This window comes from Corapipo altera, unplaced genomic scaffold, assembly GCF_003945725.1.
Source record: "Corapipo altera isolate COAL_440 unplaced genomic scaffold, ASM394572v1 50, whole genome shotgun sequence".
NCBI classification, from domain to species: domain Eukaryota; kingdom Metazoa; phylum Chordata; class Aves; order Passeriformes; family Pipridae; genus Corapipo; species Corapipo altera.
Genome location: NW_020884889.1, coordinates 1,553,114 through 1,571,016, shown reverse-complemented (window position 1 = coordinate 1,571,016; position 17,903 = coordinate 1,553,114). Strand labels below are relative to the sequence as shown.

The 17,903-nt window shown below is 45.4% G+C and overlaps 3 protein-coding genes across 4 annotated transcripts in view; 2 read left to right on the top strand and 1 right to left on the bottom strand.

The window, feature by feature from the left end:
- Positions 1 to 2,320: 2,320 nt before the first annotated feature.
- Positions 2,321 to 7,482, top strand: MTFMT (mitochondrial methionyl-tRNA formyltransferase). The gene is given in 10 exon segments (XM_027644184.1): positions 2,321 to 2,430; positions 2,948 to 3,160; positions 3,519 to 3,641; positions 4,450 to 4,552; positions 5,008 to 5,083; positions 5,624 to 5,715; positions 6,246 to 6,327; positions 6,642 to 6,724; positions 7,036 to 7,185; positions 7,187 to 7,482. Coding segments are annotated over 10 exon segments (1,083 nt in total). The 3' UTR covers positions 7,238 to 7,482.
- A 4,896-nt stretch (positions 7,483 to 12,378) lies between these two features.
- The window catches only part of CILP (cartilage intermediate layer protein), an 11,073-nt gene continuing 5,548 nt past the window's right edge, over positions 12,379 to 17,903 (bottom strand). For both annotated transcript variants that reach the window (XM_027644393.1, XM_027644391.1), the window contains exons 6-9: positions 16,844 to 17,158; positions 16,629 to 16,737; positions 16,013 to 16,170; positions 12,379 to 15,449 (exon numbers count right to left, since the gene is read on the bottom strand). In XM_027644393.1, the coding sequence (XP_027500194.1) occupies positions 13,111 to 15,449; positions 16,013 to 16,170; positions 16,629 to 16,737; positions 16,844 to 17,158 (2,921 nt within the window). In that variant the 3' untranslated portion in view covers positions 12,379 to 13,110. The remainder of the gene's footprint in view (positions 15,450 to 16,012; positions 16,171 to 16,628; positions 16,738 to 16,843; positions 17,159 to 17,903) is intronic.
- Positions 17,068 to 17,903, top strand: part of LOC113947628 (gonadotropin-releasing hormone II receptor-like) — a 24,442-nt gene continuing 23,606 nt past the window's right edge. Inside the window, exon 1 of the mRNA XM_027644394.1 lies at positions 17,068 to 17,173. The gene's annotated coding sequence lies outside the window, so the exon portion shown is untranslated. The remainder of the gene's footprint in view (positions 17,174 to 17,903) is intronic.

Genomic DNA, 17,903 nt, shown 5'->3' with positions numbered 1-17,903 from the left:
AGCTTTATTCTCTTCTCAAGCAGAAGCCATTCCTTCATCCTTGCTACCCTCTTGGTTATATTTTTTAACTATATCCTTTCATTTATGCACTGAGATGAGGCAGCTGGAACTGTGGAATTGAAGACTGTCCTGTACACAACCAAGCTGAGGATTTTTATGGGATTTCCAAAGTAATAGGAAATTATAAATTCCTTTGAGCAATTGACTTTTACATATTGATTAGGAAATTACCTCTGTATTTGGTAGCATATTCTCCTTAGGATATCCTCCATTAGGATGGCCTGGCTCATTTTTTTCCTAACATGTAACAGCCCTTTCTCATTAGTTTTCCTGTGTTTCTACCACTGAAAATGGTGGCGTCTTCAATGTTTGAGAGAAGAGAACCATAATGATGGGCATACAGACATGAAAAAGGGAATGAATATGCACAGCATTGCTTAGTGTGGCACAAAATTTCACTTTCCTTTTTGATCCTTCCCTCGTGTATCCAACATAAAATTCTACTATTCCTTTTCCAAGTAATTTACATGTTTTCAGTGGCATATAGGAAATGTTTCCAGATTCTCACACTCCCTGCTGCAGAAATTCCTAGTGGCAAAGACTGTAGGATAAACTGTGATTTAGATGCGCAAGGGAATCTGTATATGTGATTTACATTAATAGCTACACAAATAAACCATCTTCCCATGCGGGGAAAGAATGTTCTTAGCAGAATGATAAAATATTTTCATACTTATGTTATGGGAGAAGACAGTTCTTTAAGTGGCGATTCTGACCCCTTAGTTTACAAGAAAACATTCTTTGAGTTATTGTCACTGTTAAAATGAAGCTGTCCATGGAGGCAGACAATGAAATCAGCTTTTCAAACACTGTCAGAGCAGTGGCTGTGGGGTCAACATCCCTTTCTGCCCACGATGTTTTTCCACATTATCTTTGCACTGAGGCAGCACAGACAATTCATGGTCAGGGTTACAGGGCTGTGGCCGCAGTGACACTGCTTGGGAGCACCGACACTGGGGGGCTGGAGCTGTCAGAGCTGCACAGATCCTGAGGGCTGCCCTGACAGCCCCACACCCCACACCACGATCACAGAACCACAGAGATGTCAGGGTTGGAAGGGACCTCTGGAGATCATCCAGTCCAACCTCCCTGCCAAGGCAGGGTCACCCGGAGCAGGTGACACAGGAATGTGTCCAGGTGGGTTTGGGATGTCTGCAGAGAGGGAGACTCCGTGCCCTTCCTGGGCAGCCCGTTCCAGTGCTCTGCCACCCTCAACATAAAGAAGTTCTTCCTCATGTTGAGGTGGAACTTGTGTTTTTTTTATGGCCATTGCTCCTTGTCTTGTCACTGGGCACTACTGAAAGGAGCCTGAGACCAGTTGGTACCCAACTCTGAGATATTTATATGCATTAATGAGATCCATTCCAACCCCATAACATTCTATGATTCTACAATTCTACAGTATGAGGTTTGACAAGGGTAAGTGCCTGATTCTGCACCTGAGACAGGGCAATCCTGGCTGTGTGTATAGACTGGGGAATAAGAGGCTGGATAGCAGCTGTGGGAAGAGACCTGGGGGTCCTGGTCGGTGGCCAGTTGGCCATGAGTCAGCAGTGCCCTGGCAGCCAGGAGGGCCAACTGTGTCCTGGGGGGCATCAGGCACAGCATCGCTGGTGGAGTGAGGTGATGTCTCGCTCCGCTCTGTGCTGGTACGGCCTCACCTCGAGTCCTAGGGGCAGTTTTGGGCACCAGAAAATCAAAAAGACATATAAGCTATTGGAGAGCATCCAAAGGAGAGCCACAAGGATGGTAAAGGCTCTGGAGGGGAAGCCACATGAGGAGTGGCTGAGGCCATTTGGCTTGTTCAGCCTGGAGGAGACTGAGGGACCACCTCATGGGGGTCTCCAGCACCCTCACGAGGGGCAGGGCAGGGGCAGGTACCGATCTGTTCACCCTCGTGAATAGTAACAGGATCCGAGGGAATGGTATGAAGCTGAGTCAGGGGTGTTTAGGTTGGGTATCAGGAGGCTTTTCACCCAAAGGGTGGCCGGGCACTGCAACAGGCTCCCCAGGGCAGTGCTCATAGCACCGAGCCCGAGTTCAAGAAGCGTTTGGACAATATGGTGGGACTGCTGCAGTGTCCTGCGCAGGGCCAGGAGTGGGACCCGATGACCCTGTTGTGTCCCTCGCAGCTCGGGATATTCTATAAGTGCACGGTGAACCGCCGCTGCCCGCAGCCCCGCAGCCCCGCAGCGCTGAGGGGCGGCCCTGCCCCGGGGCGGGTCCCGGCGCGTCATCGCAGCGCGCGGGGAGCCGCGCGATGCGGGCCCGGCTGCTGCGCGCCTGGCGCGAGGGGCCGCCATGGCGGGTCCTGTTCTTCGGCACCGACCGCTTCGCCGTCACCGCCCTGCGAGCGCTGCGGGCCGCCGGGTACCGCCGCGAGAGCGGGGACGGGCCTGGGCAGGACGGGCCTGAGGGGACACGGGGCAGTGAGAGGGGCCTCAGGGGGAGTCGGGCTCTGAGGGGCACGGAGCCCGAGGGGCTGTGCAGGGTGAGGGAGGGATGAGCACTGAGGGATGGGAGATGAGGCCGGTGATGGGGCTCGGGGGTCACTGAGGAATGAGGAGGGGTCTGGACCGTGGGTTGGGCAGAGGGTGGTAGGGAAGAGGAGGGGAAGGAGCTTGAGGGTGGGACAGGAACCGCGGCGGTATTAGTCGGTCCATGCACCAGGATCACAGAGACTGTGGGGGTTTGTGAGGGGTCTGGGGTTCAAGGGTGGTGAGGGGGCTGAGGGCAGGGTCAGGGAAGGGGGACCAGGGAGGGGGTGGGAGGCGGAGAGGCAGGTGCTGTGGAAGGGCACAGGGGCACAGCGAGGGGTGGAGGTGACCCAGCCCTCGCCTCTCCCTTGCTCTGCCATTACAAGGCCTTCAACTCCTTGTCCCCCCAGAGAGCCCAGCGAGGACCCGCTCGTGTCCCGGCTGGAGGTGGTGACCCTGCCGTCCCGCCTGCCCGGGGACCTGCCCGTGAGGAGCTGTGCCCGGGAGCTCCAGCTGCCTGTGCACGAGTGGCCGCACACGGGGCCCGCGGGGCAGTTTGATGTGGGGGTGGTGGCATCATTCGGACGCCTCCTGAGCGAGGACCTGATTCTGCAGTTCCCATAGTAAGTGAGTGGACAGGACATCTGTCACTGTACTCTGGTTTTGAGTCAGCACCTGTGACTTGTAGCAGGTTGGGTCAACATACCTGGGATGTGAGGTTCATTGTCTTTTAACACATTGATGCAAATGTTCAGCAGAATGTATTTACCTTTATTCCTCTCATCTCTCTTTCCGTGTTTGCTGAGAAACTGAAGTTTATAGAGTGCGAATTTTCCTTTAGGTGTATATTTAAGCCAGTAACACTCCAGATGGTCTGAGCAGATAATTCTGAAAGTAGTTTTACTGTCATGTGTGTTGTGCACTCATTTATGTGTGCTCCAAGTACTGTTCCTACTCTAACTTTGAATTATTTCGTTTTAGTGGTGTTCTGAACATCCATCCCAGCTGTCTCCCACGATGGCGTGGTCCTGCACCTGTAGTCCACACTGTGCTTCATGGTGATAGGGTGACTGGGGTGACAATTATGGAAATAAGACCAAAAAGGTAGGTTTGATGTGCCTTTCAAGCAACTCACTGCTGTTCTTGCCTCTCAGGACTTTAAATCATCACCACTGAAATAATAATTTAAATCAGTCTGTATAATGACTATTATTTAATATGTGTGCTTAATATTAAAATTAGAAATACTTAAAAATGTTCATCTGACCATATGATGTTTGTCACAAATACAGTATTTCAGTGAGTGTGTGATTTGCACTCCAAGCCTGTTCTCTAATTCTTAACATTATTACAGGGAGCAGACAACAGTCACACAGCTCTATCAATAGACTTGGTATGACAGGACATAAAAGATCTGGTTTTCAGACTTCAGAATCACCTGTAAGTGAACAAAGGACAAGCAATTGCCTGTCTAGGCATGAGACAGTTTATATGGTTTAGTTTCAGCCCAAAATCTGGCTTAAAAGGCTTGTGGAAATACATTATCTTAGTTACCTTTTCTTTGTTACATGCTTGTCTGATAATAGATCTTAGGAAAGTGCAAAAAAAAAATTTCCTCTGAGTACTTCAGGTTGTTTCTTCTGAGATCTCATGTTCTGAGCTGTGAATTGTGTGTTATATCAGCCTCAGCTTGCTGAGGTGAATCTTGTTGCTGAGATAGATCTGATACTCTATTCCCTGTGTTGTCTTGCGAACCAAACATTTGATAATGTGAAAATGACGTGTGGAAAATACTTTCAGAGGGGGGAAAAAGGGGTAATTAGTAACTGAGTTAATGTACTGAATGTAGGGTTTTGAACTGCTAATTGAGTTTCAGCTCCTCCAGTCAACTCATGTGTTTTCTTCCTCGCAGGTTCGATGTAGGTCCAATTATTAAGCAAGAAGAGGTTGCTGTTCCTCCCTGCTGTACAGCACAGGAGCTGGAAGGGATGTTAGCAAAGATGGGTGCAAACATGGTAAAGTCCTGCCAACTCTGTCACTTCTGATTAGTACCTCGCTTTGAACACGTGCAAACAGAATTCTTATCAATCTTGTTCTGAGTTACCTGCAGCTTTAAAAGGAGAATGATCTGAAACTTAGTGCTGTGTTTGGAAACAGTGCAGGTTCTTCTTTCATTGAAGTGAATATCTACTTTTTCATCTTAATAATCAACTTCTATCCTGTTCTGGAATAAATATCTGAGAGGATATAATCCATTAAAAAATACTTGTGGTTTTTTAATTGTAATTCAGTGGGAAGAATGCCTTTAGTGTATCTGTGTGTATGATGCAAGTCTTATATACTTCTTATATACTTACCCAGTTTTCTAAAAGCTCACAAGAAAGTTTCACTATTGAAAGCTGAGTTTTACTTTGTTTATTATTGCTTAAACTTAGGTTGGCTAATACCCTGTTCAAAATTTATTTTGCAGCTGTTGGCAGTTTTGAAAAACTTGCCTGAAAGCTTAAAAAACAAAAAAGAGCAGCCAAAAGAAGGAGTAACATTTGGTAGGTATACATACTATTTAATATGACTTGTTCATTTTGTTTTATCAACTGGAAAACTAAGTTTCCTGCTGTGCTGGGTTGTATTTTTGTTTAGATTCCTTTCTCAGTATGATCTCTTCACTGCCTTCTCTGTCTTAAAAATGCTTCAGAAATCTCCAGACTTACTACATTATGTTTATTTTTTCAGAGTGGTTTGTGCAATATCAAAATCAGTGGTGATGTCACAAAATCTGAGTTTGTTACTCTTCATGGTTGTAATGCAGACAGAAGGGTTACAGCTGTGTTTGTAAACATGTTGTCAGTTTGCAGTGCAATGGGTAAATAGGAGAATGACTGAGATTAAAATATAAATAATCCAAACTGAGGTTTTTACAAAACCTTTTCTCCAATTGTCTGAGGTACCTGTGACTGGATGGTAAACCTGCCATTGGTCAGGATAAACTGAGGTTTAAAATAGCATGAAGTAGCACAGCTGTTTGTTTTTGCAAAAAGATGCAAAACAAACTACTAAATCTTCTGATTTCTTTTTCCCCTCCTTAGCTCCTAAAATCTCTATAGCAAAGAGCTGTATAAAATGGGAGGAGCAAACAGCTCAACAAATAATTCAACTGCATCGTGCAATAGGAAGTATGGTAAGACAGTGGATTTTTCTGAACCCTTTTCTGACCTCTAGCATGGCTGACATTGGTGTAGATATTTTAACTGATGACTGAACCTCAGGTTTAGTTATTTTAGCCTCTGTAATTTTAGCATGTGTTTTAAAATCCTGGTAGTTTAGCACTGGAGGTGGAATTAATGTGAAGGAGAATTCTTGTGAACTTGGTGCCAAGTGTGAAATCAGCTCAGTAATTTTATATTGTTCCCTTAGCTCTGAGATTTCCCCTGATGGGGTTTGAAACACTACAGTGACGTTTCTGCATGAGAGTAACAGTGCAAACAGCTACAGTGAAAGGGCTGTTGTAGCTAATTGCTTTACTTGGTACTGCATATGCTAATGGTTAGAGATGAGGAAGAACCAGGAAAGTCTCCTATCTAGACATATATATAAATTTTCCCCTAATGTTATTATCACAGGTATTTTGCATAAGAAAAAAAAAAACACTAGGCACTTGCCTGAAAATTGTGAATATATTCTCACTGTGTCATCTGCTTCTGTTTCCAGTTTCCTTTGCAGACGCTCTGGAAGGGCACTACTGTTAAACTTCTGGATTTTGTGGAAGTGGATAATATCCCTGGTTTTTCTGGTATTTACTTTTAAATTAATCTGTTAAGTTAAATTTTATAACCATTTTCTGCAGGAATCCGAGCGCTGTGTTGGCTGAGGGATGTGCCAGAGCAAACAGTTAGTGAGTGTTCATGGATCAGATGCAGTGCCAGAGGGTGACTGCTCTGATTCTTCCTGCTCATTTGGCTGTAAGAAAACACAGAATACAATAAAATATTTTTGAGCAAAATGTTGACACAAGATTGTTATCATGCTTCAAAGAGACAGAATTGTTTCCAACTTTCTCTGCGCTCGTTGGCATAAAAATGCAAGATGATCTTGCTTTGTTTTTAGATCAAATACTAAGTGACTGTGAAGCTGTTCCTGGTTCACTGCTGTTCCATAAAGTGTCCCAAACACTGATAGTTCGATGCAAGGTAGGCTTTTCCCATTTGTTTTTTATTCACTGCCCCAAAGATGAGGTTTTTAGTATTCATGTGTTGCGTGACTTTTGTTTTAATTGTCCATTTTTATTCTCTGTACTGCTTTACATTAGCACAAGACTTTTTGTTTGTTACCTTAAACTTTTAATTTCCACTAACAGGCTTTGCACTTGCAAGCAAGAATTTTGACTTGTAAACCTGATGACATTAAATAAAATGTATTCTGCAAGCCAGCCAATGAGAGCTAAAGATAATTTTAAACCATGGAAGGAACTTATGCCATTTTTATTTGTTTTTATTTCTAGGAAGGCTGGGTTGGAATCAAAACAGTCATATTAAAGAAGAAGCTTACAGCAGTTGACTTCTACAACGGATATATGCACTCTTGGTTCCAACAGAATCCACGGACAGTTCATCAGGAATGCAGATTTCAAACACTCAAACTTAGCACGGCAAAAAAAGACTCTGAAAGAGAGGGGACTATTGGCACAGGATATAAAACAATAGATGTATTTTAAAATGTCTGTAAGTTAATAGAAATATAAAATATTTCAAAGCCCACTTTTAACATTCAGCTTAATTAAGGAGTTTCCTCCCAAAGTGTTTGATCCTACTGTCATCTGCATATTTTCATCGTGGGTTACTGATTCCTCCTCTTTCCTCATGAAGGAGGAGAGTCTCTGAATGCTGAAGGTGGTGAATAAAATCCCCATTTCCACTGTTGAGAAATAAATTTATTTTTATACAACGTTTTCCGTTTCTCTTTGAGGACTTTTGGTATAATCTTCCTCAGGGATAAGTTTTGCACAATTACTTTGATCTGAAAATACTAAAGTCCAGTGCTTCTCTAATTCAGAGTTTTGTGCTCACTGAGACTTAGACTATCTAGTTTGATTTTCTTGTGGACCTTAAAACTCCCTTTGTATCCCCACATTGAGATTAATAATTTAGCTTTGAAGGTCTAGAGAATCTTTTCTTGCCCATGATAATTTTTTTCCTTCTCCTTTCTGTTTTCATATCTTTGGGTACATCCCATTTAATATTTGTGTGCCATCCATCCAGAAAGTTTACATTCTACTATTGTACTTTCTCCATGATGAGGAGTTAATCTAATCCAAGCTTTTCCTCAGCCTTTGGTTAATGACATATATGAGTATTTCATGTGAAGAACCCCAAAATTGGTGACTCTTTTAAACTTTTTTTTTCTTAGAAGTAAGGTAGCACTGTGAGGATAACAGCAAAATGAAGACTGGCCACATCTTAGGAGCTGCTCTGATGTTATTTGCTCAACTTCTTCCTGTTTTTTTCTGAGTTCTACTGAAGTAAAAGCAAAAAATCTAGAAGAATGTGTTACATGACAAGGATTAAAATGTTTCTGAAGAAGCATCTGTTAAAGCAGATGCTGCTGTATTTTTCTTTAATTGCCATTGGTCCGACATTAATCTGCCTCTGACAGGTTTTCCAAAACACACTGTCCTCCAAGAAATCCAAGCCTATGAATCAGAGTCAAAAACTGGAAACAGCAGCAAGGTGGAAGTCAGGCTGCTGTGGAGAATTCCTGTTGCCTCTGGCTGCAGACTCAGTGCAGTTTGTGCTGCAGAAGATCTAAATCTGGCAAGTTAATTTCCGAGCAAATGATGTATTTTTGTGTTTTGCTCCTACCCACTCCTTGCAAGTGATGGTTGTGGAGTCGTTTTGCTTTTAGTCTGTTTAGGTCAGTCTGTGGCAGGTTAGTTATTGCCTTATGCCAGTGGAAAGGTGGGTGGGTGAGTGATTTTTTGTGGTTTTCGGGAAAGTGGTGGTTTTGGGAGTTTTCTGCGTTTTACTACATCACTGGTCATAACTGCATGGCTGCTTGCCTTGTGTTTTCCCTGCTGGAGCTTCTGGGAATTTTTCATCAGTTATTTTTAAAGAACGTTCATGGGCATCACTGGAATTCAAATATTAAATGTTTGCTGAGGATAAGAACGTTTTTTCCCTTTCCCCACAGACAGGTTTTTGACACTAATCAGCTGCATGATGGGGCTTTGGCCCCAGGCATGGATTGTGTCAGAAGCTGAATTAGCAGAGAAATTAGTCTACCAAAATAAAATCCCACTCACCACAATTTAGAGATAATTTTAAGAACTAATGATAAAGAATTTTGGAATTATGAGAAGTGTTTTAGTTAACTGGGACTCAACAATTTTAGTATTTCAGGACCCAACTTTTCTGGTGTCCCAGGTCCCTGGGCACTGGAAAATGAATTGTGATTCATTTATGACCTGAGCAAAATGAACAGTGATGTGTGACTCCCACAGAAAGAATACAGTGTCAAAAGTTCAGGCACAAAAGTCGAGATTAAAAGTTCTTAGATAACCAAACTCTTAAAGGAACCACTTTGTTCCTATGAATGACTTGAAGAAAATTCTTTAAAAGTTCTTTAATTTGTTTGTGTATATTTTTTTTTGTCAGTTTTAGATGGAGCCTCGTGTGAGACCTATTGCTGTCAGTTATTGCTGGCTGGCAGCAATTCCAGTTCTCACTAAAGCATAGAGCAACAGGGAGGAGTTTCCCTGCGTTTTTGGGAAGTTCGAGGTGGCATGTGCCCAGGATCCCTGTAGATGGAGCTCGCTGCATCTCTTTTGGGCAAAACCCCAGGTCAGCTGGACAGAAGATGGTGAAAATCTGGTACAGAATGTCTTCAGTGAGTTGTTTAATAGCAAGTAATGTCTAAACCGTATTGCAGCTGGGGTACCTGTGCTTGTAACTTAATCTTTTGATCTCTGCAGTTTGCTTTAAGGCTTCACTTGCTTTCTACACAAGAGGTTATAAAAGATTGGACAGTTCTGTGTCGCTTAACAGTTTATATCTTAGCTCTGAATATGCACAACTTTACCCCAGTTGTGCAAAAGAAGGTAAGATTAATTTATTTTTTTATGGAGGAAATCTTTGGCATGCTATTTTTGGCATATGGGGAAGCTTTAAAGGGAATTGGTGTTCCCCAGGCAGCTGTTAGCCAAAATGTCTCTTTGGAAACTTAGCTTTCACCTGGGTCTGTTGGGATTTGACTCAGTAGGTAATGAAAATCTGATTATTTTTGCAGAATGGACAAAACAAAAATGGGGCTTTCACTGATGAAGTGTGGAATAGCATGTCAGGGTTGACTCTGGAACACAAGTCACAGTGATTCAATCCCCAGTGCTGCTGCTGAAGCTGAGTACAGCCACTCTGGCCATTGGAAGGGGATCCTAGCAAAATAAAACAGCTGTTCTCCTCTCAGGGGACAGAGGGAAAGTAGCAGAGGTATTCGTAGACCCAGCCTCCACCATAGCTCAGTTTAACATCACTGAGGCCAAATTACTGGCAGAACTGCAGAATGTTTGGGCACCAGAAGGGCTCTGGTGTTGGATAGGGATGATTTCATTATGGATTTCAAACAAGTGTTAGAGGGAGTGATATTTCCCAGGATGCTGGTGACTCGCAGTTAGATGCATCTGTTTCATATTCCACGAGCTTCCCACTTCCCCTGCTTCCTAGGAAACCTTTTTATTCCTGTTCTCTGAATAAATTACAAAAAATGTGACTAATCAGAGGAATACTTGAGTCTTTTTATAAAATTACATGCAAAACCCCCAAATAATTTTGAAAGTTGAGGCTAGACAAGAACATTTCGCCTTTTGTTTATCCCAACTGCTGACATCCTGGTAGCTTCTGGGAAGCAATAGTTTCCTTTTTTTAGAAACAGGATGGAGGGATAGGTCACTGGATTTATCTGAGGGTTGGAAACTAAGTGACCTTAATGGAAGATGCTTTACCATCAGCCACAAACCTGCTGCTGTTTAGGAGCCAGGTCTCCTGCTTCAGCCTGTTCCTCAAGGTTGGTGGTCTGAAGGCTAAGGCCGAGGGAGGAGCTGAGTCCCAGCCTCCCTGCATTCCTCCAGCTGATCCTCTCCTTTGATATGTGGGAGTGTGGGTTAGGTTTCAGGTTGCAGAAGGGACATTGCCATACACTGACCATAAACACAAGCTGGAGAAGTCAGAACTGACATTGAACTGTAGCATAAAACCTGTGCGAGTGGGGGACGCACTGGTGCAGCTTTTCTTCTATATAAACTTGCTTAATGTATTTGGAATGATGGTGAAGTGTTAGCACTGAGTGGTGCTTGTTGGACCAAGGTTGTTTTCTGGTGGTAGTGCTTGAGCACCCGTGTTTGAAACCTCTGTCTTGCTCTGTGTCCAACACGCTCTGCCAGCAGCCTCCGAGAGCTCAGGGACTCAGTGAGTGCACAGATTAGTTTGTTCCTCCAAGTTAGTGCTAAGCTGCAGAGGGGGACAGTCTGGGGAAACTTGGAGAGCTCCTGGCTGTTCCGGACTGTAGGGCTGTGACTGTTTCAGTGCTGTTAAACAGACATCTCTCTCCAGGAGGAAGAGCCCTGTACTCTGCTGGGTTTGACTGGCGAGCCCACATGCGGCACAGGGATCGTCTCCTGAGCCTGCTTTCATCCATTTATCTCCTGGGTTGGTCTGTAGAAGTCATTTGTGTTACTTCACCCTCAAAGTGATGAAACTAAGTTTGGGATTTGGCTGTCTGTCTGCAGAGGAGGAGGGGAGCAGAGGGAAGAGACATTTCTCTGTGCAAGCCAAGAGCTCTGTGGGAAGGTCCAAGCTAATGCTCCCCACTGGCTGCCTTGGCTCCGGCTCGAGCCAAGCCCTTGCAGCAGACTAGACACAAAAGAAAATACACAGAGTCTAAATTGACTGGTATGAAGAGGATGTGCCAGAGTATTCCACAGCTCTTCCTTTTCTGCTTCTCTTTGATAACTGTCGATTTGCCTAAAAACCTGGATTATTAGGGGTTTTTTTACCTGTTTAAGCATATTTCAGGCTGCCCTGTGTCAGACCTGTGAACCTGTTCTGAAGCTTCCTAAATGCTATTGAAAGATTCCCCGTGCCCTTGATGGGCTGTAGGTGTGACAGCATAGACTTAGAACTGTCTTCATATCCATCAGAGAGGACTGGGAGGAGAGGGAAACATGTTTGAATTCCAGTTTGCGCCCAGTAGCACTGCCCACCTATCATGATCTCTCTCAGTGGGAATTTCAGTGTTGGAGACTTGCTGGCTTATCTGCACCCTAAAAATATATTGCCAGTGTTTGGGAGTAAACAAACACAGGATGTCTTCTGTACTGGTGAGGTCCTTGTTGCTCTAGAAGTAGTGAGGGAAATGGAATAGGTCACTTGGAGAGGGATCACTGCCTGACCCCTGCTGTGGGCAGCTGTGTCTTCAGCTAAGAGCAGCTTCTTGCCCAGCAATGTCCCGCTGCTGAGTGTGAGGGAAGCCTGTCTTCTCCTTGTCCCTTCATCCAGCCCTGCTCTATATTGCCTGGTTTCCTATAATCCTTAAAGCACAGGTTCTTCCCTCCATCTTGTTTTATTCTTTAATTCATCTTTGCCCAGACCTGCTGCTCTGCTTCTCCCAGCACTGTCCCTGACTCTCCCCATCTCAAGCTGGGCACAGATTCCCTGACTGCAGCATGTCATGGCCAAACCCTGGACCTGGGGGAGCACCAGGCACCCACCAAACCCCTCACCCATACCCGGGATCAGTCTCACATTGATAAAGCTGTGACCTGTTTCCGAACAGACAGGTGAAATCCTGCAGGTTATTCCTTGCTCTGTTCTACACGTGGTTTATTTACTTGGGCATTTCAAACACAGAAGTGACACAGTGTTGTCAGAGTTACAAAATTACTTTTTTTATTAACCTACCCTACTGTAGAGCATGGATTTTCTTGTCAAATAATGCAAGAAGCAAGAGAAAACTCTAGCTTTATCCATGTGGAGCCTACAAATCCATATGGCTTCTCTGTGCTATTGAGCATATGAGTTCTTAGAAATGCAGCTGCCGGTAGTTTAGCTCGAATACAGTAATTCTAAAACAAGCTAGAAATAAATAAAATACTTACATTTCAAGTACGAAACCTTGCAGTTGAATTCAGTATGAGGAAACCAGTTTATTCCTTTTCATGTTACCAACTACTGTACAGGTACTTGGGCTGGCAAAGTCTGCAGCTGCAGAACAGAAGAGTGTTTTATGTACATGACTTAATTGAATCATGTGTTTAGTCTTCCCTTTAGGCTATCATGTGAAGCTGTTTAATGTCAGGCAGAAAGAAGATTTTTATGGATGCATTTAATAAGACATGAACTCACTACCGCTGCTCGCCCCCAATTTTTGCCTGATGTCTTTCTGGTAGGGAAAAAAAAAGTGGCACCTTAATTATGTCTCACAAATAATGACATCTACCAGCTTTCAATTAGGTTATTAGCAGGTTGATGTTACTTTCAAATCCTATTTAATTGAGCGTGAGTGACTTTACCAATGCTTCTCTACAGCTCTAGGAGACAGGACGTTGACCTCTCACGGGGATCCTGACTTGGTTGTTTCGGCGGCTTGCCGGCGGCCTCCGGTACGCGGGGCTCTGCCCTGGCTGAACCAGCATGGACTGCTGGCCCGAGTTCCTCTGAGACTGGAAGATGCTTTGCTCCGTTGCACTCCTCTCCGAACAGGTGAAAGTCAACCCAACGCCCACATCGCTCTTCATGGTTCTGGAGGTGCCATCAGAAGAGCCGTCGAAACACCTGCCCAGGGCGATTTCCTTGGCGATCCTCGGGTCTTGGTCGGTGACAGTGTAGATGCCGTAGTTGTGTCCCAGCGGGTCGAGAGGCGCCAGCATGGTGTACTCACTGGTGTCATTGTTGGTGGCCATGGGCAGGTGGTTCACCAGGTACTCGTGGAGCATGCTGTTGACGCTCACTCGGCGGCAGCTGCCCTGTGGCACCACCTTGACGAGCGTGCGGTCCACGCGGTCTTGGTCAAAGAGCATTCCACTGCACTTGAACTCCACGCAGGCTGCCGACACGTCCCGCTGCTGGGGGTCGCGGGTGCTGCGGACGTCCCTGATCCCATAGAGCCTGCCAATGGTGCGCGGGTGCGTCCCACCCATGTTACGAGATCTTACGTTCACCTCTTGGGGTCCGTTTATTTTCACTTTAATGTAGCAGGCCCTGAATTCCATGGGCTTGGGCCACCACGCCAGGTAGTCATCGGTCCAGCTCATGAGGTCATCTTCACTGAAGGGAACAGTGTTGAAGTCGTACCGGTCTCCCTCTATCCTGTAAAACCTGAAGTGCGCAGCGCTGTGAGGAGCTTCCTCACATTCACTTAGGTTTTCATAGGCATAAATAGGGCCATTGTTCTCTTCTGGGGAATTGGGGCTTGGCTTGGCCATGTTAATGCTGAATGCTGTTTTCTTAGTGTTGGAGTCCTCATGGTCTGTCCTCCTGTAGTTGAGCTTGTTGAGGTATGGCTGTGGGACCCCAATAGCAGCAGGGTTGAGTTTGGGAGCAGAGGGCACAGCTTCAAGCTCTTCGCCCCCCATGCTTGCCAAGATATAAGCTCCATAGGCCTCGGGGTTTTGCTCGTCACAGAAGGCGGGCACACAAGCACCATTGGGACCAGTGACTACACTGTCAAAACGGCCCCACGCTCTGGGGTTGGAGGAGAACCCTGGTTCTGGCTCCATATTTATAATAGAAATCACAACTCCTTGGATCTGCTCACTTTGCAGGAATCTCTCACTTCTGTAGGCCCGGACTTTGACGTAGCACCGTCTGCTCTCTGGAACATCCAGGTTAAAAAGCCGCCTTTCTTTGATCTCCATGTTCCCAACCAAAAAAGTTCTCTCCTCCCTTTTGCGCCGTCTGCTTTTCTCAATGTTGAAGTCCCCTTCTTCCTCCCACAACCCTGTCTCTGGGTTCAGGGACCAAAGCTTCATCTCTTGCAGGTGCTCTGACATCTTGACCTGAGCGGCATCCAAATGAACCTTCACATCTTCTGCATTAAGGGACTCGGTGCCCCGTTCATCAGTGAAGTCCACGGAAAACATGCCATACGTGCGGAGCGGAAATACATCTCCTTCCTCATCTACAAAGTTCAGGTCACTTTGTGTCACAGGGGCTGTGGAGATGTTTCTTGGGTCCAGAAACGTCACGCTGGCTTTCACTTTGCCTCTGTAGGCCTCTCCATTTTTCCTATAAAATGCATTGGGAGGAATTTCTAATTCAGCAATTGGATCATCTTCTTCCATTTCTCCCAGAGAGATCACGTTGGTTTCAGCAGATTCCAGCGTAACGGGGGGTTTCTTTCTCAGTAGCTTGATGTCATGAAACACAGCACCTCCGTTTTCCTTGAAGGGCAAAACTTTTGTTGTGTTCACAAACTTCTGCAGCCGATCCACGAAAGTTAAAACCAGCCTCTCCATGTCTGCTGGGACGTGGATGGAGAAGGTTCCCTTGTAACCAGTCATACTCACTCTCTTGTTCCCCATGTAGATGTGGCCAAACCTCATTGGCTCTCCATTATCTGCTGCTGTGGCTCTGCCTCGAACCATTATTTTGGTCTCAGTGCATTTTTTGCAGCCACATTCCACGATGACTTTAGTGGGGAGCGTGTACCCATTGCAGGATATGTCCCTGGTTTCCATTTTGGATACCCCACAGCAGTAGGAGACATTGTCCTTACACCGGAGTCCCTTATCCAGCTTCCCCACACAGGTCTTTGCTGGGCACTTGCCCACATCATAGTAGAAGGAATCTGTTGCTTTTTGGAAGCAGTCGTGAGGAAGTCGGATGAGGTGGCTTTGGGGCTGAGGGTCACAGGGTGCCTCTTCTCTTCCTGTGGAATAGGATTTCTTAATGAGCAGCATGAAATAATTGTACAGACATCATTATATGGTCTGAAACCCTTTGAGCTAAACATTTCTCCTAATAAGAGTGAGGTTTTTGCAGGATTCTGGTTAGCTGAATTGATCTGGCCTGGTTTCAGTGAAGCAGGTAGCTCAGTTTTAGCTTTAGGTCCCTGATTAAGAGCTGTTTGCAGGGGGCATCCCAGCTGCTGCTGCCTGGCTTTTTGACTATGACCAGAATAAAATGTGTCCTAAAGTTTTAGAAGACTCCTAAACAAACAGAAATATTCCCATGTCAGGCAGCAAGTACAGTGGGAAACCAACTGAAAGCAGCAGATGGAGTTTGGCAGGTCATCTACAGTCCAGAGCTCTGGTTTGTAGAGGGCATCTGGTTCATGACCCGCTCACACAAGCTTGTCTGCAAATGGATGCATGAAACAAACTCAAGTATTTTTCCTGTGACTTTTCTTTCCCATATGTATCACAGTTTCTGGTTCCTGCACACCAACGCCTCCCCAGCTGCTTGGAGAGCATCAGGCACATTTTCTCTTACCTATGACATCCAGCTTGGCAACTTGGGACTTGGCTGACCCCCCGGCGCTGCTGGCCTTGCAGAAATACTCTCCTGACTGTTCTCTGTTCAGGTTCTTCAGAATCAGGTTGTTTTTATATTTGTACAAGGAGGGATCCAGCAGTGAGCCATTGTGGTACCTGCCAGGAACAGTTAAGGGGACAGAGTCTGACTGCCTGGCTAGAGTAGAGCGATGGTCTAATCCTGCATCATGCCACGTGGATTTTGCCAGACCTTCTGCCTCAGTTTCCCTGTTTTTAGGTTGGTTATGTAGCATCACCTAAAAATTATTCTCCTTGACCTGGCAGTACTGAATTGTGGCTGCTGGGCAGCTGGCAGGCAGGCAGAGCTGCCAGTCTTTCTGCTGAGGTTTTTAAACTCTTTTGATTTGGTGTGTTTTTCCAGTCAATCCCTCAGCAGATGACATTGCTGTGCCAGGTCTGCACATCTTGAGGAAGCCATCACTTGCAGCAATCAGTTCTCAGCGTATTCAGCTGGTTTATACCTAAAACCCCACCCTAATGGAGGCAGTAAGGAGGCAAAACTGGAATCCATGGAACAGCTAAGACTTTTGGCAGATCAAACTCGAGTTCCTTACCAGAGGTAGCGGTCAGGGGCTGGGCTTCCACGGGCATCGCAGCAGAATGACACACTCTGTCCCACTCTCCTGGCTTTGTCCTCAGGGCTCCTGAAAATGTAGGGTTTGCCTGCAGGACAAGGAAAAGGTCATCTCATTACTCCTCCCCTCCTAAAATCACAATTTATTTCTGATTACTGCATAAAGCCTCCTGCATCCCCCCTCTTTGGGGCTACCTGATCGGTGCAGCTGCACTTGGATCGCCAGGTTTCTCCGGGTGCTCTGGGGCACGGTGACAGTCGCTGTTGCGTATTTGGCTTTCTTTATTTTAAGGGTGTTTTTGCCATCAGGACAAATCCCTGGGATCCTAAACATGCCTCTGTTATCAGCCATTGTCAGCAGCTTGAGTTTCTTGGCTTGCAGGTAGACCCGGGCATCGTCAGCGGGTGACCCATCCTCAAGAGACACCTCTCCGTGCAGAGTGGCATCCTCACACATGCAGGAGTCACAGTCAGCGTTGACACGGCCCATGGGGCAGGTGATGTTGCAGCCTGGAGGAGAGGCAGGTCAAAAAACAGCCCCACGATGCTCACAGCATGATCTCGTGTCTGCTTTTAATTTAGATGCAATAAGGCAGATACTGCGTAAGGAATAAATTGTATCCAAAACATATTTTTCCTGATTATACACAGCTGTGCATTAGAAACACAGGGACGATGTCATTCTGAACCTGACAATTAGTAGAAAGCAGCCACGTGGATATAATTACAGCTAGGAACTGTTATTTACCTTCCCCAAAGGGCTGAATTCCGGGGAAATTTGAATCCAGCTCAGCACTGTGAGCTCTTAGCTCAACCCTGGCAAAATTACAAATCCAAATGCCTTAAACTTTCTAGGTTTCTGTTACCAATTCATGCCCAAAAGTCGTGACTGTTGTCTATACCAAAAGCTGTCTCCCCTTATTCAATGGTGTCCTGGCTTGGGCAGGATGTGGGGTAATTGCCAAGTGAGCATTACCCAATGGGTTTAACAATTGGTCTCCCAGTGATTCTGAAACATATTCATTACCTATAGTGATTAGTCCTAAATAATAATCTGTCTCTTCCTAAAGCTCAGGTCATTCCTTTTATAATCACAGGCCATCCCTGGACAGCAACTACCTGATAATTTTTTTCAAAGCTGGAAATAAATGTAAGAAATCAGAGAAAACCTGAAACAACTTTCCTGCAGAAAACATCGACTGTTTTCAGAATTATTTGTTAAAAGCAGATTATAAGAATAACATAATTGATTACA